Source organism: Protopterus annectens, chromosome 14.part0, assembly GCF_019279795.1.
Source record: "Protopterus annectens isolate FY-2018-M chromosome 14.part0, PAN1.0, whole genome shotgun sequence".
In the NCBI taxonomy this organism is placed as follows: domain Eukaryota; kingdom Metazoa; phylum Chordata; order Ceratodontiformes; family Protopteridae; genus Protopterus; species Protopterus annectens.
In genome coordinates this window covers 15,241,265-15,267,293 of record NC_056748.1, presented here as the reverse complement: position 1 = coordinate 15,267,293, position 26,029 = coordinate 15,241,265, and the positions used below count along the sequence as shown (strand labels likewise).

Below are 26,029 nucleotides of genomic sequence, written 5' to 3'. Positions count from 1 at the left end.
GCAGCCTATAAGATACAGTGTAAAGTAACAGGGCTTTCAGCCTGCCCACATAGGTCATGGTATGTAGTCCATGTATTTTCTTAGTGAGGAACCTCTGAGGTTTCTCCAACTGCTGCAGGTATCTGGTGAGGTATATGCAAAAGGGTGCATTATATTCTATTAGTGGTCTGATGAGGGTCAAGTACAGTGGAGTTATAACATCCCTTGACCTGAATGCCCTTGATTATGAGGTGCACTGTGTAGAAGGCTTTCCTTACCACTGTGGAAAATTGGTAGTCAAAGTTTATCTTTATATCAACCTGTGTTCCCAAGTCTTGCACCATTGGATTGGAACTCAGGGGGGTACTGTCAATATTGTAATTTGTAGTAAATTCCATTTTGCCAAAGGGAATAATAATGCATTTTTTTGCATTTAGTTTTAGACCATGGCTTTGGCACAAATCATTTGTTTGTATTAGCCCTTCCTGTAATATGTTGACATTGTTGGGGGGCTCAATGATTGCTCCGAGTTTGCAATCATCTGTGAAATTGGTGAGCCAAAGGCCATCTACTTTGGCCTGGACTTCTGAGAAATAGATGCCAAACAGTAAGGTGCCCAGTACAGACCCCTGTGGTATTCCACTGGTGATGAGTCTACTGGTGGAGGTGGAGTCACCAATTTTGACAGAGTGTGTTCTGTCAATGAGTCAGTTAGCTACCCATCTAGTAACATATGGGTTAATCCCAATCTGGGAGAGTTTCTCAATGATGCCAGAGTTGAGAATTGTGTCAAAAGCCTTGGCAAGGTCGAGATAGGCTATGTGTACTGTCTTACCTTCATCCATGGCTTTGGTGACATTCTCAAAGAAGTCTACCAGGTTTAATGAGCATGATCTACCCTTAACAAAGCCAAATTGGGTTGGGTCCAGCATTTGTAGGACACCTATGTCCTTGTTGATAAGGTCCATGATGATTTTTTCCATAGCTTTGCAGATGAGGCTGGTTAGACTTATGGGTCTTTTGTTCCCAGGGTCAGTTCATGGCTCCCCTTTGTGCAGGGGGATTACTGCTGCTGTTCTCCATTCTGCAGAAATGTAATCAGTTCTCAAGCTATGATTAAAGAGAATGCTGAGTGGGTCCACTAGATCTTATTTTAGATTGTTTAGTAAACAACTTGGGATATTATCTGGTCCCATGGGAGCCGTGTTTTTGGCATTGGAGAACGCAAAGATGACCTATTCTCTAGAGATACTAGGTAGAGGGCTGGTGTCAGGTATGCTTTGGGATGTGGTAGATGCAGATAGGAGGGTAAAGTTTGGGCTGACTCTATCAACAATGTTGTACCACATATCCTCCATTTTTTATCTGAACCTAAGGAAACACAGTATTAGTTCTAGTGCATTGCTCAGTATATGTCTCATATGCATTCTTTGCAGGGCACTATTAGTTAGCTTAGTACGGGTTATTTTGTATTTAGGAATATTATGTAGATATAATCAGTAGTATTCAGTTACTAATAACAAACAAAATTGTGCCAAATGCCTCTAAGTAGTGTAATAAACGGGTCTATATTAGATCACCGAACGCTTAAAAAAGCGAACGGTGATTAATATGTAAATGGAAGCTTACAATTTCGAACTGTCAGAACAGTGACTGTTCCAACAACAACAAAAAAAATAATAAAACACTTTAAACATTGCATTAAGTGGGGGGGGGGCTGCACCCCCACACCTCCTACTTAAATATACCAACTCCGAGACCGCACTACAGTGCCGAAAATGACAAAGTAACGAAGAGGCCAAGCAAATTATTTCCCAGGGAAAGAATTTGCTTAAAAGCCGCTTCCATATTTTGCCATTTCAGGCCTTTGAGTTCGACCAAGACGCATTTGAAAGAATGCGTCTTCGGTCTTCTAATAGGGAACCTAATAAACACAATGTTGAACAAAACACTACATGAAAAAAACAAAAAAATTAGACACCACTAAATATCTTTAACGATTTAATACTCAAATACAAAGATTAAGTGCTTTCGGCTACAGCACACTGGCCTTCTTCAGAATAAAGAAATTTCATGGCCAAAAGCGCTTAATCTTTGTATTTGAGTATTAAATCATTAAAGCTACTAATAACAGTTTGATTTTTAGCAAGCCAGTTTCTGTATGAAGGTTTTACACTTGACATTAATTTCATAGATTACTACTTCAAGTTATGTTATCTCCAGATTTTATGCTATCTTCTGCTACTAAAACTATCCGTTGTTTCCGTGTGCCTTTTGTAACTTAAACAATTGTGACATTTTTGATTAATTTGTTTCACAGCTGCAAAATGATTATCAGTTTAATAACAGTGAATTATGCCTTTGTTAACTTTGATATGTGTTTCTGGAAGACTGCAGATTATGAGGTGGTATCCTGCTTTCACTGTTGGAAATCCTGGCCAGATATTAAGTGCCCATTCTTAAAAATGTGTTATTCGACAGCTGTAAATAAGTGCTGTCACTTCAGTTGTGTATTTTTTTCAAAATCTACCCACCTCCTTCCCACAGTTAGATAAGGACTAATGACAAATCATTCAACACTTGTACTACAGTTTTTTAGATTTCACTGTGACAAAGATTTCAAATAATGAAACCTGTTTATTATAGGCCCTTAGGCAGGCTAGATAGCCAAACTAAACCAACGTCATTAGAATCATTTGTTCAAGTCTACTGTTTAGTGGAACAACTACTCAAAAGGTTGGGCCTGCTCACATGCTGGTCTCATTATAGAGCCTGACGATGCAGGTATAGCATCATATTGCTGCCATGGGGTGGGTTTGTCCTAACTGACCTCCTCCTGTCACCTTCAAGGCAGCCTTGGGAGGTCTGCTGTGACTCCCATTGGGAGGTGCCAACATGTCTCCATACATGCAGAAACTCCTAAGTGGCACCCCTCTTATGATATGGGGTTCAACTGGCTCTTTATGCTGAGATTGCAGTGAGCTAGCCCCCAGCCCAAGGATGGGTGAGTCAGCATCAGCTGCTTACTCCCATCCTCTCCCAGTGGATCCCTCCAGCATCGGTACTGCTAGTCAAAGATGCGGTGGGTCTGACAGCGTTTGAGCCACTTATGTGGTAGGATCATTTTTGTTTGTTATGGTGCACCAAGTCACCAGTGGTTAGGCCCCCCTCCCCACAGTAATCATGGTGCACCAAGTCACCAGTGGTTAGCCCCCCCCCCCGAGAAAATGCTCCCAGTGTACTACATCTTCTGCTCACTGCCTACGTTGACTTAATTCATGCAACACACCAGTTCCTTCCATTCATACTTTTTGTCTTAACTGCCCCCATCCAAAAAAAACATGAAGGTACACCTGTTACACCTCATCTTATTGCTATCAATGTACATCATCATATATTTCATAACATATAATTGAAACAATTCACTTACTTCTTGAATTTGGTGTTGCAGTCACCTGAGCTACCTGGCATTATTTTCTGTCTACTTATTATAACTCCTGTCATAGCTTAGACCCACCTACGTACCCTTGAATATTGGGAACTTAAAGTATTTCTTGTCACTAAGCAAAGCAAAGCAAAACTAGACTCTATGGCCACCACTTTTTTTCTAAGAAGAAATTTAATAAGTATAAACTAGAGAGTGACCCACGCAAGATTTGGATTTGTGTTATTTTGAATTTTTCCATTCCCTACACCTGAATCTTAGCCCTTACAAAGGCCTTTTATTGAAAAATGTGCTTCAAGACCTGAGGTGCTTTATTGACTTCATCTAGTGGCTACTTCTAGTCAAAAGCAAAGGGAATACTCATCATTAGCATCAATGTATGCAGTGTCTGTAACAAAATCAAGCCACTTCAGGCCTTCACTGGGCTCTGCAGATATCATGTCCTAGTAATAATGGAGAATTGACTGAGCGCACAGATAAAAATGGTGAGAACAAGTATAATTAGTTCTAGTTTCTTCCAACATAATAGAGTTCATAGGTTGAATGTCATTGTCACCATACAATTCAGAGAATACTTCATTTTTACTGTATATGAAAATAACTATCCCTGACATTAACATAGGGAGGCTGCCATTGTCAATATTCCACTTGTACTTGGTCAGTACAAATCTTGTAAACAGCTACAACTTTATATGCCACTCAGACTTCCAAATAAGCCTTTAGTGCACTCAAAGATACCGTGAACTACTTAATGAACAGCACAAGCGCAAAGATAATGTGTGCTTGGAATATAAATATCAGCTGATTTTCTAGCTCCATACACATGGCCTACTCTGACCTATTGGTCTAAATCAGTTGATAACCTTACCAGCACTGATAAAGAAAACAAATCTGACAGAAAAACTACATTGCATTGGATACTGGTCTCTTATTTGTCAAATTTCAATCACCACCCCACATTTGCTATCAGGAATAAATGTAAACTCTTCATGTGCCATACGTACCTTTATGTAAGGAGTATGAAGAGCTTAGACCGATAATATATAACTCACTGAAGCTGTGCCACGGCCTGGCGATCCTTCAAGTGGGCACATACCCAGTATGAGTCTGTAAAATACCTTAATCAGATAACTGGGGAATCCTCAATACAGTTGTACCATTAACAGTATTTGAATAAGAAAAAGGCCTCTCAGTCATGGATATCGGGCACTTTGAAAGAGCTCATGACTAAGTGAGACAAAGCCTGGCCAAATATCCTGATGTCCATCACTTCCATCACCTTCACAAAGCTAGTGTAGCCACTAATATCCACATCAAATACCTCATTCTTTATTACAGGTTCATTACTAGCCCATATTACTATGTACATTCTTATGGTCCAATGAGTTCTTTTAAAGCATAACCATGTTTTCCCATTTGTGAATGACAGAATAAATTACCCAGGGGCAAATACTTGTATTTAGGTGAGACAGCATTTACAAGCTGCCTCTGTCCAGTACTGCAGAGGGGCCAGTCAAGTGGTAAATTTCCGATTCCCCATCTGCATTTGAATAGAGCCAGGGATGACCTCTGCTTCACATGGATGTTTCAGAGTAGGGGTAGCCTCTGAGACACAGACCTGTCCCTCCCAGCATGCTCTCTTTAAGCTGCAAATGAGGTTTCTGTCCTTCAGTCGGTTATTTCTAATGCTGTTAGACTTGTGGATGTGCAACAAGTCCAGCAGTACTGGATTAGTTGATGCCTTGTAAGCCAGGCATAAATCATCTCTCAGTAGTCTGCAGGCGACTGAGTATAAAATAAGGTGCTGTGTAATTCTGCATATTCCATGTGGTTTATGTCTTATATTCTTTTTGTGAGGAACCTCTGTTGGCATTCTAGTTGCTGCATCTGCCTGAGAAGATAGATACCAAAGTGGGTGTTGCACTCAATGGATAGTCGAATGAGGGGTCAGTATACCAGGATAATGACATCTTTTGATCTGGGTGCCATGTCCTTGCTTATAAGTTGCACAATATAGAATGATTTCCTTGCAACAGTAGACACATGATGGTCAAAGGCCAAGTTACTGTCCACATGTGTTTCTAAGTCCCTAACCACTGGGTCTAATCTTAGGGGTGTATTGTCTATGTGGTAACTCCCAGGGATGGGAGCCTTCCCAAAGGATACTATTAAGCATTTTTTGGCATTCAGTTTTAGGCCATGGCTTTGGCACCAACTATTACCCCTCTTGGTTAAACTTTGTGTCTTTGGGGGTTCTCTAACTGATCCAAGTTTGCAGTCATCCACAAAACTGAACAACCAGAGTCCTTTACCATTAGCTTTGACTTCCTAAAAATGGATGCCAAAAAAGAGCAGCCCCAGCACTGAGCCCTGAAGGACTTGCCTGGTGATTGGCCTTTTTCTGGAGACAGAGTACCCTATTCTGACTTCCTGAGCCCTATCTGTGAGCGAGCTGGCTATCCAATGGCTGACATAGGGATTTATTGCTTTACTGACACATAACTACAGCCTATCAGTATGATAGTTATATAATCCAATACATCCTCTTCATATGGAACAGATTCCTCTTCCATGTAAAAGAAAGCATCATGTTATCCGTCATTAGCATCCGACTCAGTAACTGGATTGCTATTCACATATTCAGCCCAGATTATGTAATTTACCTACCATTGATCAAGGTAGTTAGTACATCTTAATACTTTTAGGTTATTGTGGATCCTCAATGATACTCAAGATTGCATGCCTGATAACTATTTGCATCTTAAGAACCATTGCCATCTAACCCCCCAATCAATGACAACCTTCTCATTAAATCTAACCCTCCAATCAATGACAACCTTCTCATTAAATCTAACCCTCCAATCAATGACAACCTTCTCATTAAATCTAACCCTCCAATCAATGACAACCTTCTCATTAAATCTAACCCTCCAATCAATGACAACCTTCTCATTAAATCTAACCCTCCAATCAATGACAGCCTTCTCATTAAATCTAACCCTCCAATCAATGACAATCTTCTCATTAAATCTAACCCTCCAATCAATGACAACCTTCTCATTAAAACAATCTGAAGCTGAAACTCCTATGGATTTGCCCTGCCTCGAAATTGTGTGGGTCCATTGTGGAACTGCATGCCTTCATTTCTCAAAAAAAAAAAAATGATAGTAATATTCACTCCTTCATTGCATAAGCACTACAATGAATTAGTCAAATGCAGCCAATGCAGCTGTGATAAACAAATTTAGATGGTTTCGTTTCAGCTTTAAATTCTGTGCTTGGACCTAAGCACTGTACAGAAAAAAATACAAGCAACAACACAAATAAATAATAAGCACAAAAGGCAACACATCAAGCTAAGAAAAACTAATAAGATTGAAAGAAAATAAAAAAAAATGTTGAATGGTAAGACAATAAATGAGGTATTGTGAGTTATCAGCAGCTTTAAAACAGTTCACCAAATAAATTCTGAAATAAGTAATAGTTTAAAGAGGGCTTAAAACCACTCGGCACTAGAAACATCTGTATCAATTAGGTATCAGTTTAAAGAGATAAGGTCCTAGATATTGAAATGCCTGAATTCTGGAAGGCTCAAGGAATATGACAGGAACCACTGTCACTCCCCAGAAGGCAGCACTGTGCAATCTGGTTAGTTGGCACTAGTTCAAAAGGTCCTGTAAGTAAGGGGGACCCGAACCGAATAGGGTTGAAAATACCAGAACAAGAAGCTTACAGATGATAGGTTGCTTTTCATGCAGTCAGTAAAGTCCCCACAGAGCTGACATAGTGTGGTGGCACTTAGACACCCCAGTAAGTAGCCAGAGTGAGGAAATTTACCCCAGCTGCAGGTAGGAAAGCTGTGTCTATGGAAACAAAAAGTATAGGGTATTACAGTGGTCAATTCATAAGGAGACTACTGCATGTACAACAGCTGGGATAACAGAAAATGGAATAAGGAGTTTGATAAATTAATGTTCTTGAGACAGTAAGACATACATCTGAAAACAACTTAGATGCTGTCCTTTAATGTCAGCTTGTTGCCAATGATCACCAATGAATCATGCACCTTGGAGCACCCCTAAATCATGCACCTTGAACGTAAATTGTAACTTCTCTCCACTATAGATGATGTGTGGCAGAACTCACATTCAGGAATTCCTAAGACTGCGGTATGAGACCATGGCCACCATCTTGGCTGTGTTGCTGTTGAGCCAATTATTGCTCATTCAAGACTGGATGCTTTCCAATCCACGTCTAAATAGTTAACTGTTGACACATTATGAAGGACATAAGAAGTAAAGCTTTCTCATTCTTTCCTCAAAAAGATGTTTCTCCTTCCTGAAATTAAATGCACAATAAAAGCAATCTCTTTAAAGCCTCTTGAGGGCTGAGCATAAAAACAGTACTACAACCCTCTTGATCAAATGATGCATACCAGAGGTGGCATATAAATGGCAAACAAAAGGCTTCTGCTCATCTTTCTGTTACTAATGCTGTTCTAAATCTTTGTGAATACTGGCATGCATGTTTGTGTTTCCAAGCGTATTAACTCAGTTGCATAATTGCTGCTTTAAATTTTCTTATGCTGCACATTGATTATGTTCATAATTTATAAAATATTGGTTTGAAGTTGTTCCTACATGTTTGTCTGTATAATCTGGAGCTCTTCTCTTCACATCTCCACTAAAATAGGCTACAACCAAATTAGTTCAATCAATCAATCAATCAACCAGTCAATCAATCAATAATTTACTCACTCACTCAATCAGTCAAATAATCTTGGTATACATTTTAATACCATTAGTAAAATTTCTTAAACAGAAAATAAGATTTATGTTCAGAGGAGATTCCTTTGGGTGCTCAGCATAGTTTCTGTGTGGCCTCAGTTCACTTGCAGTCATGAACTGAATAGGTCCTTTGGGGTGTCTTACATTGTGGGATGCTGCAGTTAAAGAAAACTGGTCAGTTACTTAGATTCATTCATCCATTACCATGTTTTCAGTCATCTGGCTTGTTATTAGTCCCGGAGTATAAAACTGGTTCATCACCCTTCTTGGCTATAAAGTGATTTATTGTCTCTGTTTGAACTCTGGTCAATTATCCTTCTTGGATGTAAACTGGTCAGCCATCTATCTTTGGAAATGCTGTTAATTGATAGTTCCCATTCAACTATACTTCTGCCTCGACATCCATCTTGGGGTATAACTTTAGCTTCCATTTTGCTGAACTGCACAGTTCCTGCTATTTATTTCACAGTCAAAGCTTTATCCTCCTGTGCCATATGTTTGTTATTATTCACTAACTCTAATTTACAACTCAAAAATGAGTACACCCCCAATAATAAGGGAATCTCCGAGCACATCTTAGAATTATCCAAGTAGATTCTAAAGGGGCATCACAACAGTTTAGTTATTATATAAACTTAGGTGCAGGATGGGCAGCTTTCTGGGATATTGTTTCTTTCTTATTTTATCCTTTGAGTGCATACTAATTACTTTTAACATGTTTATCCATCCTCTGATTATATACACAGCAAAATGTTATCTTTAAAGCCTGTTGATGGCTTTAGTAAACTTGGCTGTTAAACTGCTGAAATTTCTTTAGGATCCCAAGCTTAAGAAACAGTGCATTTTCACCCTTAAACAGCTTACAATATTATTCAGAAGCATCTAAAACATCTACTCCTCACTTTCTTCCCCTGTCCAATACATATTGCACTCTCTTTGTCCCTTACGTTCAGACGAACTCCAACTCCATATATTTATTTTTACTCCATGCCCTCTTACACCTATATCCTCTGCACTGCTGCTTGTATTTCCCTCAAAGCTCACTTTCTCACTATTATCCAATTTTTCAGTTTTGTTAATCCAACCTGTTCCGTTATGTTAGATGAAATGTCTACAGTCGACCTTATCCTGTATGCTCTGTATAACTAAATGTACTACTTGACTCTAGTTTATTCCTGTATTTTAGTTATTTTGTAATAGTATTGTAATTGTACTGTATTAATGATACTTGTGGAGCTTTTCTCCCTAGGCCTCCACTAAAAATGGGCTCTGCTTGGCTCAATGCACTCTCCAGGTAAACAAATATCAATAAATAAATAAATAAATCTAAGTTCCTTCACATCATGCATTCCAGGTATACAACAAAGAGAAAGATGCTGACTTGGAGCATTATGTGATAATGTTGGACTTGGGGTTAGTGAGGTCCAGTAGTTTAAGAGGTCAGAGAATTTGTTGAGGGAGAAAGAGGAGAGTGAAGTAGGTAATAGTGACGGTTATGGTGCATTTTTTTTTAGCTGTCATGTTAATGGACGGCCATTTGGTATCATCTTCAAGTAATGTATTTTGAGAGTCGGACTGCATGTGTGGCTATCTTTGAAAAGTGGCAGGGCAGGGTTCTCCTTCCTGATCTTGTAAAGGGACTGACATATATCTGGGGGAATGGGATTTCAAGTTTGGAATGTCTAGTTTAACCAAGGATTCTGACATGGCGATACTGTTCAGTGTTTGTGTGTGTGTGTGTGTGTGTGTGTGTGTGTGTGTGTGTGTGTGTGTGTGTGTGTGTGTGTGTGTGTGTGTGTGTGTGTGTGTGGCAAGGAAGGCCTGGATTTGTTCTACTTTGTTAACCATACTGCTTGCATCAAGGTAGCTATGTTTAATTTGTTGAAGTTCTTCAATAAAGGGGTGAGGGTGGAGTATAGCGTGGTCAGAGACCTGGATTAGCTTCTAGTATGAGTGGACCAAGAGGATGTTAATTAAGGCTGTGAGTCTAATAGTTAATCAAAGAAATGATCGTGCTGGGTGTAGATAAAGGAGTTTTTTTATTGCTTCCGTAATGTAAGCAGGTGTGGTTGGATGGTGGAATGAGAATGATATGATCAGTACAGGGGAACAGGTTTTATCTGTGTAGAAAGGGGAGCTGAAGTGGATAATAAGGAAGATAATAGAGGAAGGTTTAAGATTGCATGTTGGTGTGTTTGTATAGTGGGTGTGCTTAGTGGATGAGGAGGGGGAAGCTGAAAAAGTGTGTAGAATTAGGAGGTAGAGGTGGCATTCATTGTGAGAAGACTGGCTTGTAATTAAAGGGACTGCTATTTACTGTACTGGATAGACAAGTAGAATAAAATAGTAAGCTAAATTCATATAGGGGGTATGTGAATAGAGGTGTGGGTAAAGAAAAATGTGTGAAGAGGAGAAGTTGGTTGCACCAACAGTGAAACTGTGGCAAAGGTAGTTAGTATTAGTGTATTATGTTTTTAATGAGCCGTGGCTGTGCTGTGGTAGAGTGAGGTAGTGGCTGCAGAAGTGAAAATGGTGCTTGAGTGGTAGATGTTCCTTTAAGTGGGAGTAAAGGACAGGTGAAACTGAGGCATAGACTGGAGTGTAAAAAGCAGATGATGTGCAGAGTGGCTGGAGATATAGGGGTGGGAGGTAAATGAAGCAAGCAGAATCCCATGCCAGTGGGAGTCAATCAGTTCATGCATGCACAGAAGTGACAGCAACCTCAAGTGAAGTGGGTGTAAGCAGCAATACTATAAAAATACAGAAAAGAAGGGTAGTATGTGGGAGAAGGTAAGGAGGAATGGAGATGAATTACCTACAGGCAAGGAGGGACTAGAAATGGGGAAAAAACTGCAGGAGTGGAAAAGTGGGAAGAGGGATGGAACAGATGTAACATCAGTGGTTCAGGCTGCTGTTAGTAGCAAGGAAATCTGCATATATATAGCCCATAACACAGTAGGCAAGTCTGAGTTATTACCAGGCTGTGTTATAGGTTGCTTAAGCCTTTTACATCCTCTTCTACTGTGAGCTTTGGTGTAACACATCACTTTAAGCAGTTCACTAAATGAGGGCATTCTTGGGTTACAGACCACACACCTTAAAAAGCAGCTAGATTGTAGGATCTCATGTAGGACTTAGTTAATTTTGTAAACCTTCTATGGAAAGATGCTCAGTGTAGACAGAGCGGTCGCTACATGTAGAGCAAGCAAGAGAAGGGAGGGTAGAGAATTAAGTAAAGAAGGCAAAGGAAATAGAATGCACAACAATAACCACAAATAACTACAAAATCATTATTGCCCAAAACACTGCAGCAAAGTTCACTGCTTTCTAAACACTAGAAGGGAAAGCAGACAAGCACAAACCTTGGAAAGTACCACTAATGCTATGGTGGTGAGATGGCAGCATGACTTCCTAAGCTCAGTAGAATAAAGAACTACATTGCTCTCCCTGTTGGCCAACAAGTACAGTGCAGCAGCTGGCTCTATTAAGTTGTGTGTGAATGCAGGTTTCTGGACAATTGTGATGCTTAACCAAAGTGCTTGCACTGGAGTCCTGATCTCGGGTTCTTGGGTATGGGTGAACAGTACAGAGGGTTTTTCTCCTGAAGTGAAACTTCAACCAGCTCCCTCCATCTGGGATGATGGTCTGAGCTCAGCAACACACTTTGTCCACCCATGGCTAACTTCTCCAGATCCCAGACTACTAGCTAATCCTTGATAATGTGTGGCATTGTAAGGACCAAAATCTGTATGTCATGGATACAGCTTATGCCTACCAATGAAATATAAGCTTTTGCTTAACAATCCTGCATTCCTAGAATAGATGGTTCCCCAGACAGAAATTCAGAGAAAATATCTGCCAAACAGCATAACCACATTAAGTATAATGAATAGCCACTTAAAATTAGTTAATGAAGCAACAGCTTCTTGATCACAGTGGCATTTAATAAGCAAGTACTTTTTATTGTTTTAATAATGTTAATAAAGAGGCACCTATCAATACAAGACACATACATGCAAACTATTACATTTGTGTTACTATTTAGTCACGTGTGAATGGGTACCAGCTTCAATAAAGAAACTGATAAATTTCAGATCTGTGCATGTAATTGGATGGCTGATGGTAAGCAGGCACAAAAAGAAAACTTTGAAATATTAAACCCTATGAAATGCAATTTCAGATCTGTGAGAATAACATTAAGAAGCTATTTTGCCTAAGGATATTTCACAAAGATGCGGAACATGCTAGGAGATAAGGGCTGTTTTAATCATCACTCATTGACCTATAGAGATATCAAGGATTTTGCACTGTTTGTATTTATTTGTAACATTATATGTTCATATTTCTAATTTTAAATCAATATAAAATGATTTACATTACCAGGATTACCAGTTGTATTGAAAATGGCTCCTGCAGTTGCAGTGGAACTCACATTGATATCATTTGGTTTAGGAAATTTCCCAGGTGTGGCACCAAACCTGAAACAAGATGACTGAAAGTCAGCAAAAGAAATGCACGTTGATACATCATGTTATATATGTAATAACTATTTTAGTTTAGAAAGTGTAAATTGCTCATATTTGTACCTACCCTTCTACAAAAGCCATGCATTTCTGAATGTGAAGTTTTCCTTTTACATGCTGGTCCCAGTCCTGAATAAAACACACATAGGAGGGAATCGTGAACAGGAAGGATATTTACAGTCATAAAAAATATTTGTATACATGTGTGAGGTAGACAAGGTAATTACAGTCAAATATGTACTGTGAAAAAAAAACAACAGCTATTTAATGAGCATCCATACTTCTCACGATTGTCAGATTCTGACACAGTAAATAACTCTCCAACCACAGGCACACAAACAACACAAACAACAATTACTTTGGATCTTTCAGTACTCTCCCAAACACACATATATACATGGGCACACACACACACAAATTTACATTTTGCTTAATACATTATTATTTTACTATTGACATACAATCAAATATGTATAATCATTAACTATTAAATTTCTGTGTTTAGCCTCATCCCACATAAAAATTTCTAAACACATACCATTTAGGTACACCTCTATTTTCAGGTATACTTTGACCTACCCTGAAAGATACTCATTTTCTCCACTGATGCTGGTCTCACCCACCACCACAGAATTTCTGTTACACTGGATCAATCTAAGGGCATATTCTGAAGTTCTAACCTAAAACATGCTGCAGCACTTCCAAGTTCCATCTACCTTCTCTTCACATGTGAAATTTGTACTGCCATTACATCGTAGATGCACAGGATTGCCTATGTTGTGGCACATAACACACAGAATCAGTTTGCTCCAGCTAAAATGGCCACAGGGTAGTGTGCATAAGCTGCTTTAGCATAGTTGAAGAAGTGTGATGACATGGGTGCAAAGTTCTGGAAAACACTTTTGGTCATACAAACAGTTCTGTCATTCTCACAAAGATGTAACCATATTAGCTCTGGCCAGAATTTCATTTTATATTTATAGTTGCTATGCATTTTTCATGAGATAAACTGGTAGTGTACCCTCTACATCTGCCTGTGTAGTTACAAGGAGATATAGAGGAAGGAGTTAAGATATCAAAAGTGCAAAAATATGAAATAGAACTGATATAAAGTCTTCTTCTTCTTTTGGCTTTTCCTGGTTAGGGTTCACCACAGTGGATCACCTGTTCATGATTGGCAGTGGAGTTTTATGGTGTCGAGTTGCCAGCCCAGTGCCCAACCTTCCACAGAAGGCACACACATGCACACACTTACACCTAGGATGAATTTAGAGTGTCCAATCCACCTACAGCATGTCTTTGGGATGTGGGAGGAAACTGGAGCACCTGGAGGAAACCCACATGACCACAGGGAGGAAATGCAGGCTCCACACAGAAGGCACCACAGCCGAGGATGGAACCAGAGAACCTCTTGCTGTGAGGCGGCAACCCTAACCACTGCACCACAGAGCTGATATAAAGTAATCTGTGAAAACAGTGCCTGAGACACCATTGTTTTAAAGAACCCATGTAACATGACCCTACCATGCCAGGCACAAAGAGTGCATGCTTTGACTTGGCACACAGAGTTCTTGTAGCTCAGGTGCTGATCAGAATATGTCAAATGTGAAGGGTCAACAATCAAGACAGTGGCTTATGACTAACAAAGCCCCATAAGATAACTGCAAATGGTCTTGTCTTTCGGCTTTTCCCATTTATGATTGGCAGTGGATTTTTACGGTGTTGAGTTGCCAGCCCGGCACCCAGCCTTCAAGGAAGGCACACCCACTTACACACACACCTACCTGCATGTCTTTAAAGTTCACTCATCCATGGGGAGGACATGCAGACTCCGCACAGAAGGCACTCCAGCCAAAGATAACAGCAATGGTACAATGTCAAAAAAACAGATGCATTATGATTAGTAAAAAGCTTTAAGTGTATCCCAAACCACCACCCCTTGCTCTGACTTACACTCTCATGACTTATACATTGTATTTTATTTGTATTTGTTTTCTGGGGGTAGAGAAGAGCACTGATTTCCATAGATCTTTTACACAGTCAACCAGGGAGCAGTGTCAGAGTCACACAATTAGGCAATGGGGCAGAGGGAATCAAACCTTGCACCACTGGACCACAGGAAAAAGCTCATTAACAGCTTCTTAATCCTCTAAGATAACTGATATTATGTTTCAGAACAAAAAGCGACACTCGAAGATTAAAATCACTTTATAAAACTGCAGATACTGAAAAGTACAGTACAAAAATACGAACAGCAACTCCAAGGCAGTATTAAACTGCAGATACTAAAGAGTACAACAAAAATACAGACAGCAAATCCAAAGCAGTATTAAATGCTTTTGCCAGATAAATGACTTCATCAGAATACAAATACTGCTACTTACACCAGCTTAAATATAGTGCTTAACCAATCCCATAGAAATTGACATCATTTCCCTTCAATTAATATAAATTGCTGCTAATCATATTATATTAAACAGTATTAATATCCTAAAATACAATAAGTCCCTACAAAATCCATACAACAATATTAAAACCCAAACATTTTACATTTTTGTTAAAAGAAAAGCATAGATTTTAATTTTAACACTGAGGACATAGACATCCTATCATTCAAACCAGGGGCATGGTATGCATCAAGTCTGATTTGCCATTTGAGTTCTAAAAACTCTAAATAATCATTCACTGCCCGCCCCCCCGGGGTTCTAAATCCACTTGCTCTAAAATAAAAAATAGAAAAGAATGAGTGGGTTCAATACATAAATGTTTGTATAATGCGTTGTTCTTATTATTGTGTTTAATATCATACACATGTTGGAATATTCTAGTCTTTAGGGCATTCTTAGGTTTGCCTACATAGTACTTCTCACATTGTTTACACAGGGCTAGGTAGACTACCCCTTTACTATAACAATACATTTTTTTCTTACTAGTAATGTACCCAAATTTTTTTAGTTATATCATCTCCCTATCCATAACATAAGGACATTGGGTGCATCTCCCACATTTGAAAGTACCACCCTTTTGTGAATCTGATTTTGTTCCTTCAAAAAGTCCTTTAAAAGTGGTATCCTTCTTATACACCACTATTGGTTTATTACCAACTCTTCCCAGTACATCCAAATCAACATCAAAAATTTTCCAATATTTTAAAATAATATTTTTAATATCAAGAAAATTTGATGTATAAGTAAGGGTTAGTGCACGTTCAAAATTTTCCTGTTTATTATTATGATTATCTTGACTTTGAGTAACAACCTGAGCTAAAAGGGCAAAAAAATGACCATTAGTTCTCTTATTTTTAACTTCATTAACTATGTCAGTGACAAAAATTTCAGGGTAACCTCTCCTACAAAACATGTTCTTTAAAACCTGACATTCTCTTAAATAATCTTGAAAATCAGAGACCATTCTAGCCAATCTTACATATTGACCCTTGACAAGGGCTTTCTTCTGGTGCAATGGGTGTGCACTTGAAAAATGCAATAGTGAATTTGAATATGTTGGCTTCCTATAAAGTTGTGAAACAAAGCACTTGTTAACAAAATCTTTCCTAATGGTAACATCCAGATAGTTGACAAAATCCAAACTGCTGTTCATAGTAAATCTAAGAAAATCAGTAGTACCATTAATATATGTGAAGAACCTTTTCAGGTCATCTTCACTGTCTTTCCAGAACAGGACAATATCATCCAGGTACCGCCCATACAATAACCATGAAGCCCTGAATTCTGAATGAACAATAAACAAATCTTCCCATTGCGCCAAAACAATATTGGCAAAAATAGGGGCACAGCATGCATCCATTGCAACCCCTTGTTTTTGTTTAAAAAGGTGGCCTTCAAAAGTTACATAATTGCTGTCTAATACTAATTCCATGCATGTCCGAAGGGTAAGAATGGTGTCATGGTTAAGCGTTGAATTACCACATAAATAATCATAAAAACCATTCAAGGCCAGTTTGATGTGGTATAACCGAAAATAAGTCACATACATCAATTGTGACCAGAATAATGTTTTCACTGAACATGCTATGTTTAATTCTTGTAAGAAAGTCCCATGAGTCCCTAATTACTAAACTACGTTTGTCCAACATATTTTTGGTCATACCATCAATGAATTTAGCAATACTAAAGGTTTTGGAGGCCTTGGCGTCAATAATTGGTCGTAAAGGTGGATTATCTAAAGACTTATGCATTTTTGGTATACCAGAAATTGCTGGTATTCTCGGATGTTCAATTACTATATAATTATAGGTCTCTAAGGCAATTTGCCCATTGATTAATAATTGTTCCAATTCTAGATCTATATTAATATAGGCTATATTTATCTCATTGTGTGAGACCTCTAGGTATACCTCACTATAAAGTAGTTCCATCATTTTACTATTGTAGTCATCAGTATTCATAATGACCAGGGCCCCACCCTTATCAGGTTTCATTAATCTGATGTCACGCTGCTCAAGGATTTCCTTTAACAGTACTGCTTCATCCCTATCCAAGTTACTCAATTCTTTTATTATTTTTACTTAATAGATTTCTAATATCAATTTCACATAAATGTTCAAATAACTGCACCAAAGGATGTGATGGAGGGGAGAAAGTATTAGGTCTATGAAAATTCAACTAACCAATAGTGGCATAAGTATTATAAAAATATAAAGCTAAATTTAGTTTCCTAAAAGCTTTAATTGTAAGATAGAATCAATTAATCTACCCCTCCTTAACGGAACAAAATTCAAGCCTTTGGACAGCAAGTCAGCCCATTTTTTGTTGACTCGAGCCTGACTATAGTTGTAAATATTAAAGTCCCCAATATGATTATTAATCACATTATATTCAAATCTATTAATGATGTCAATGTTTAAATTTATCTCCTGTATGAACCCCATCTCCCCCTCCAAGGACCCACTCAATGATTATTTAGAGTTTTTAGAACTCAAATGGCAAATCAGACTTGATGCATACCATGTCCCTGGTTTGAATGATAGGATGTCTATGTCCTCAGTGTTAAAATTAAAATTTATGTTTTTCTTTTAACAAAAATGTAAAATGTTTGTGTTTTATTGTTGTATGGATTTTGTAGGGACTTATTGTATTTTAGGGTATTAATACTGTTTAATATAATATGATTAGCAGCAATTTATATTAATTGAAGGGAAATTATGTCAATTTTCATCGTATTGGTTAAGTACTATATTTAAGCTGGTGTAAGTAGCAGTATTTGTATTCTGATGGAGTCATTTATCTGGCGAAAGCGCTTAATACTGCTTTGGATTTGCTGTCCGTATTTTTGTTGTACTCTTTAGTATCTGCAGTTTAATACTGCTTTAGAGTTGCTGTTCATATTTTTGTACTGTACTTGTCAGTATCTGCAGTTTTATAAAGTGATTTTAATCTTTGAGTGTCGCTTTTTGTTCTGCAACAGCTGCCAGTGTCTACTTGGTTTGTGGATTGTTTTCTGCTTACTTGTTTTTGTGATATTATGTTTCCTAATCAACAGGCAACTTTTTCTGTAGGCCAATATTACATTAACACAGCCATTAATGCACAGAAATATGCACAAAACAGTAAAAAGTATATATGTGTATATAGATTACCTGTTCAGCTACAGTCCCAAGGTGACTTCTCGCAGATTCCCTCTTTTTGTATTCTTAGTAAAAAATCTCCAGGATACTTTTGGTTCTGACAGCTTGTCTCTTCTTTGCTATATACCCCAAAACTGCTGCTTCAGGCACATGTCCCCTTTATCGGAAGGCCAGCTTCCCTGATTACCAGGGCCACAGCCCTCCTTTTTACACATCATACTAAAAGGATGATTGCTTGCCAAGAGCATTCTATGACAGAAATTGTCTGATAGTACAAAACAATGTACCTGGCTTCCTCAAAAGAAGACATTTTACAAAAAAACAATCTCTATGCACAATATTTACAGCCATTTTATTCACAAGATGTTCATTATTTGCAAAACACTTTATGTACAATAGTATAGCAATCACCAATGACGTCCATGTGGTATATTGAAGATTTACCCATGGTTAGTGCGGTTTAATCATGAGGGTGAAGCCCAAGTGATTAAATAAAGCCAGCCGTGGGGAAATCTTCAGTATACCACACCACAGAGTTGGTTATTGCTATTGCACAATGACATTATTTAAGAAAAAAAATACTTACTTTTCCTAAATAATGTCTTTGTATAATGCCTCTGTGGTGCTCTTCCACGTTTTCTTCAATATCCTGGGGTTACCTGATGTACTGCGCATGCATATGGGACTTGTGTTCCCATGCTTATGCAGTACATCAGCGCTGTGTAAAGGAAGCAATGGAGAAAGGAAGATCTCCATTGCTTTTTATTATCATTTATTTATTTATTAAGAAAAAAGAAACTTGGAGACCTTTAACATTTGAGAGAGACAGGACAGAGAAAATAAAAGGATAATCGGGTATGTTTCTTTAGTTTTGCAGAACGTACCTGATTATGCTCTTATTTTTCTCTGTGCCATCTCACTTGTTTATTTGAGGTCTTCGGTGCTGTAAATATATTAAAAAAAAAAAAGAAAGAAAGGTAAAAATTTTATGGGATATACTAATGGAAAAAAGTCTGGGTGACCGGATCTTTTTCCACTGGTATATTCTCAGATTTACAACAAGCATGCTGGTTCGGCTGGATGATCAGCGTGCTCCTTTCTGAATATTACTGGCCAGTCATTGTATATTATTATTTAAATCACTTTGACACATCACAAGGTAGGAAAAGCATGCTATTTTACACCGATCCTCCTGCAGCTTGAATTTCTCTGCTTTGAGCTCTCTATGTGAGCTATGAGCCCTAATCAGGCCATCTGCACTGTAACGAATCAAGGTTGAATGATGTTTTTCAGTAAACTTAAACAGCTCGTTAGTTCGTTAGTTAGGATTGGGATATATATTAGTTATTTTATGTTTCACACTGCATGATGTATTTATGATGATTTATTGCATATAAATGAGTTGGTTTTAGAGTAATCAATATGTTTTGTCCTGCTGGAATGATGTGACTTCCAAATTGTACTTCCTGTTTTGTTTTACTCCTCCCTCCCTCCCCCCCCCTTTTTCCCTCCCGTCTCCCCTTCCCCCCCTTTCCTCCTTCCCCCTTTCCCCCTCCTCTTTTTCCTCCCTTTTTTTCTTCCCTTTTCCTTTTCTTTTCTTTTTTCCTTTTACTACTCATTTCCCATTTCTTTCTTCTTTTTCCTATCTTTTCTTTAGTTAGCATTCTTAGTAGATTGTGATGTGTGATGTTGTTTATTTTTACTTCTGGCAATGCTACACATATTAACTACATATTCCAGGCTTTAATAATTTTTTATATTTAAATAGTTTTTATAGTTTTCAATTAGATTAGATTTTTGTTCCTATATATATTCTTGTATGGTATGACTATGTTATATGCCAGTTTGAGCCTGATCTAAAGCCAGTATTTGCTGTTTGTAGAAAAAAGAGTTTTTACTATTTCTAATTTGCATAATTAATTGGGCTTCTACCCGCCAATTTGGCTTATTAAGTAGGGTGTGTTTGAGTATATATATTGATGTATTTTTTATAATCACTACAACCTGATGAAGCGCACTTGTTAGTGCGTGAAAGCGCTTGTTTTAGTCCAAATAAAAAGTATTTTTATCATCGTGGTGGCTCCAGTAATTTGTTGGAATAAACTTAAACAGCTGAAAGGATGGCACACACTGGCTAATTTTAGTATTCCCATGTTTTTACATATGATGCCACATGGGGGGTGGAGAGCATGGTCACCTTGTTGCATATGAAGCCACATGGGGGGTGGAGGGTGCGGTCTGCATCTACACACGCCCTTATACTTCCCACCACTCCAGCCCACCTACCAGCTCAATATCCCCACCTATGTCTCCTACTCACCTAACTCACACCCTCACCAAATATAAATGCCTCATCTTACTCCACAACCTCACTCCCACTATATCTCATTACCTCCAGTCTCTTCTCCACTATACCCTCCTGGGATTAACCTCTCTATTATATAACTCCCCCCATTAATATTCAAAAACGTGCACACTGATTGGTCAGCGTGCACGTTGTAAATCAGAGTTATAGTAATGGAAAAAGGTCTGGTCGCCCAAACTTTTTCCATTACTATAACTCTTTTTTTCACACTGTTTCGCTATGTTAAACGAGTTTAACATAGCGAGACAGCTTTAAAAAAAGCAACAGAGATTCTCCATTGCTTTTTTAAAGCTGTCTCGCTATGTTAAACTCCTTTAACATAGCGAGACAGTTTGTAAAAAGCAACGGAGATCCTGCTTTCTCTGTTGCTTTTTTCAAAACTGTCTCGCTATGTTAAATGGGTTTAACATACCGAGACAGCTTTAAAAAAGCAACGGAGATTCTCCGTTGCTTTTTTTAAAGCTATCTCGCTATATTAAACCCATTTAACATAGCGAAAATAGTTTGCAAAAAGCAACAGAGATCTTGCTTTCTCCATTGCTTTTGCCCACAGCTCTGATGTACTGCGTAGGCATACGCATGCGCTGTACATCAGAACTGCCGCAGAATACCAGACAGCTGTGGAAGGGCAGCAAGGAGGCATTATACAATGCCATTATTTAAGAAAAGTAATTATTTTTTTTCTTAAATAATGTCATTGTATAATAGCAATAACTCACTTCTGGGTGTGGGTAATGCTGGATTTACCCATGGTTGGCTTTGTTTGGCCACTCGGGCTTCGTCCTCATGACCAAACCACGCCAACCGTGGGTAAATCCAGTATTACCCACACCCAGGCGTGGGTTATTGCTATATTCATCTGTCTCTCCATAGCCACCATCATTGCCCCTTATCTTCTCACAACCACTCACTGTATCCACCCCAAATACCTCACCCTAACTCACAACATTACTATCACCCCCACTCATGCAAGCATATACCCCACTATATGCACCCAACCCCGCATATACCATGCCCCTCCCATGTACCACTTCTTTCCATCTAAAAAGCAACCAAGTCTACAATTTCACTACCTAATCATCCAATACCTAAAAACTATCATCTGTATAACTACCCTGCTACTACTAAGAGGAGACATTCACCCCAACCCCGGGCCAGCAACCCCTGCTAATAAGCCATGCACCCATCACTATCCAGCTAAACACAAACCCACCAACCTACTGATACTAAATATGAATACCCGCAGTATCATGAATAAAATAGAAGACCTTCACACTGCCATCTCCTGATATAACTCTGATATTATTCTCATCACAGAGACGTGGCTTAAACCACATATTAAAGATAATTCCATCACCACATCTGGGTATAACATTCTCAGGGCAGACCGGCGAAATAAAAGAGACAGAAGCTTAGCTCTGTTTCACAGAGCCAACCTACAACTCCAACTCCTCCAAAAGGATTCCCCCAACTTCAACAATGCAGTGACTCTATTTGCAAAGCTCTCCCTTAACCAACATAAGCACATAAACCTACTGGGTATCTATATACCCCCGGGTGACAACCTAACCACCCTAGAATCCATACTTCCTCCCTCAAGAAACTATCATGCTTGATGATGTAAACATTGACTGGAACTCCATCCATTCTCCCACCCCCACCCACCACTTTAACCTATATAACTTCACCCAGCTTATAGATACTCCCACATGCATTGATAAGGCCACAAAAAGAGAATCTATACTTGACTGGATCCTCACAAATCAACTAAATACTGCCCATCAGTGTGTCACCCTACCAAACTCTCTGAGCGACCACAGCCCCACTTTTATCCTCAGGCACAAACTTAAAATAATTAACTCTCCCTCCCTTCTACAATCCCACTCTAACAAAAATTTTCCTAGAGACCACTTCATAAGAGCCTTGCAACATTGCAACTGGTCTCCCATCAAAACCCTTTCATTAGACAAAGCCATTGATTACTTCAACTCCACATTCCTAAATATCCTCAACCAACTAGCCCCCTTAAAAATCAACAGGATATGTAGCAACCCCACCCCTTGGCTCCAGAAAACCACAAAAGTCCTACTTAGAGCTAGGGATAAAACCTGGAAAGCCTGGCGCCACACCAGATCATCCACAGCTAGGACAAACATTCACGAGATCTGGAACAAGGCAACAAAGCAGGTTAAGCTCGATAAACAAAATTACTATATCACTCAACAAAACAAATACAGTATCAAACCACAAAAATTCTGGACAACAATAAATAGCATCCTACAGCCCAGAAGAACCACCACTCCCACCCCCAATATAACAGGTACAGACCTGGACATAGCCTCCAACTTTAATAACTATTTCACCTCCTCAGTACTCAAACTCTTAAACAACATCACTTCCTACAACACTCCACAACCACCTCAGGCCAAAATCAATACCATACCTTTCACACTTGCACCTGTTCCTACCTCTACTAACCAAAAACTCCTAGCAAAACTCAAACCAGCCACCCTTGCAGCCGATAACCTTCCTGCCGAATACCTCCATATTGCATCCACAGCTATAGCCTATCCCATTTCACTTCTAATAAATAGATCCATCACCGAAAATACCATTATATCCCTTTGAAAAACCTTGTATATATCTTACCACTCCAGAAAGGTGGCCCCTCCCTAGACCTTTCCAACTATTGACCAATTGCAATTCTCTCACCCCTCACTAAGATCCTAGAAAGATATATTCATCACCAGTTCCTCTCTTATCTCCTCACTAACAACCTTCTCTCCTCAACCCAATACAGATTTCGCCCATCCCACAGCACCACCACTGCCCTACTCAAATTCACCAGTACTATAAACTCCCACAGGAATCTAGGTAAATTTGTCTCAGCTATCTTCCTAGATTTATCCAAGGCATTTGACACAGTCTCACATAATAAACTACTGTCTTGTCTCTCTGACCTCAACCTTAACAACCCCACCCTACTCTGGTTTAAAAGCTATTTAGATAGCCACCAACAATCCGTCAAATGGCATAACTCTCTATTCCCCCCACTCTCAACCTCCTTAGGCAAGCCGCAAGGAATCAACCCTAGGATCCCTTCCTTTTAATATCTTCACAAACCAACTCCACTCAGCTAACTCTAAAGCCGACATAGTCCAATACGCTGACGACACAACTCTTATATGCTCTGCACCCAACATCCAGCTTCTCCAACAAAAAGCCCAAGAAGTCTTCTCTGAAATAGAGAACTGGCTTAACAACTCACAACTCATACTAAATCCAAAGAAAACACAACTAATGCTATTCCACTCTACTAAAATGAGCAACCTTACCTTCTCCATACTCTCCGCCAGCAAAACCCAAATCACCCCTGTCACTGAGGCTAAACTCCTAGGAGTTATCATTGACCAGCAACTCAAATTCACAAAGCACATATCAACAACCATCACTAAACTCCACAAAAAGCTAGGTTCCCTGTATCATTGTAAAAGTTATCTAACCACCAAATCTCGAATTGCAATAGCCAGGACCCACCTCCTATCTACTCTAATTTATGCATCCCCAATTCTAACTAATCTTTACAAAACTGACCTTAATAAACTTTCCATCCATTACAACAAAATCGCTAGATTTGCTACCAATGCCAAATCACGATTCCACCACTGCCTTTCCCTACAAACTTTGCACTGGCTTGAATTTCCAAACCTATTAAGGTACCATCAACTCAGCCTAACTCATCTAATTCTGTACTATCCCGAGAAAATCCTTCCCTGATTGGCATGCTGAACTTCTACAATTCAAATAGACAACTTCGGTCCTCCAACAAAGCCTTAATTGAAACCATCACATGCAAAAACAACTCCGGGGAATCACTATTTGCCCATGAAATAGCAAAAATATGTAGCAACCTTCCCCCTGACCTCAGACTATAAAACTCCACACCCGCCTTCAAAAGCCTACTTAAAACATACCTCTTCACCAACCATCTATGCAACTGTAATTGACCACCTGAAGCCTTGTCCACTCACTATTTCTACACCCTATCTGTTCTGGACAACACAAACACCACCATCTAACCTTACCTATCCATGTGTGAGCAATAACCTATATATGAGTGTATGTACATGTGTGTGTATATGTATGTATACATGTATGTATGTTACATGTATATTTGCTGGAATGTATATATGGAAACTTAAACATTTATATACTCTTATTCAGTTGTGAAATATCTTGCAATGCTCTACCAGGTTCTTATCTACTGTCATTGTATATTTTGTACACTTGTATTTTCAACCAAAAGGGGGAATATCCTCTTATTGTATACTAACAGCTGTAAAGTCTACAATCTGTATGCTACTGCTCTGTAATGTCTCTTTTGTAAATTTCTCTTCTCTCTGTAAACTTATGGAGTTTTTCTCCCCAGGACCCCGCTGAAAATGGACACTTGTTATTCAGTCGGACTATCATGGTAAACAAATGTTAAATAAATAAATAATAAAATAATGTAAAATACCAGCCAAGTAAATAGTATTTTAGTAATGAGACTACCTGCTTGATTGCCAAGCATTGTCTCTCAGTAGTTGAATACTAGGTCTCTGATCTAGTTAATTTCTAACTTTGAAAGCATAAAGGGTGCTGTTCCCCCTTTTAGGTTTGTAAGCACTGCCCCTAGGCCTTCCCTGATGCATCTATGTAAATTATGAAAGGTATATTGGAATAAGGGGATGTTAAAACAGGTTCTGAACATAATATCTCCATCAATTGCTTAAACGTGTAATCTGCCTCTAATGTCCATTTAACTTTAAGGGTTATCTTCCCTTTTATCAAGCCTGTAAGAGAGCATGCTATAAATGTAAAATGGGAAACACTTTTTCAGTAATATCTAGCTACCCCAAGAATGTCCTTATTTGCTTCTTAATGCCTGGAATACATCAGTTTCTTGCTAGCTTTATTTTTTTTATATTGCTGACCAGTTCTCCTTGCTATTTAATACTCTAAATGTTACCTTACTGTTGGAGACGTTAACAGCTAAGCTTGCTCATTTCAGGGAATTTTAGGTGGATGGGAGCCCCAATCGTCAGAGTGCATTATGGCATCATCTAGGTTAAGTGGCACTATATCTAACACAGGGTTTTCAGATTCTGAGCAAACAAAATCACTGTAGAAACCCATGTGTCAGTATAAAACGGAGACTTACCATGTGAGCTGACAACCTCTGTCCATTAATCTCTGAAAGAAACAGGGGCTCCATACTGGAACAAGTCATCTGGTGTCAAAAAAGTCTGTTTGTCTGTTTTTCCCTGACTTCAGCTGTTAGAAGGATTTGCTAGTACACTT

At 38.7% G+C, this 26,029-nt stretch overlaps 1 protein-coding gene across 2 annotated transcripts in view; it reads right to left on the bottom strand.

Annotated features, from left to right (window-relative positions):
• Positions 1–26,029, bottom strand: part of RBM20 (RNA binding motif protein 20) — a 1,470,922-nt gene that overhangs the window by 418,585 nt on the left and 1,026,308 nt on the right. The window contains exons 4-5 of one of the 2 annotated variants that reach the window (XM_044055714.1): positions 12,802–12,863; positions 12,592–12,689 (exon numbers count right to left, since the gene is read on the bottom strand). In XM_044055714.1, coding sequence (XP_043911649.1) covers positions 12,592–12,689; positions 12,802–12,863 — 160 coding nt within the window. The remainder of the gene's footprint in view (positions 1–12,591; positions 12,690–12,801; positions 12,864–26,029) is intronic. The other variant, XM_044055715.1, reaches the window with a different exon arrangement.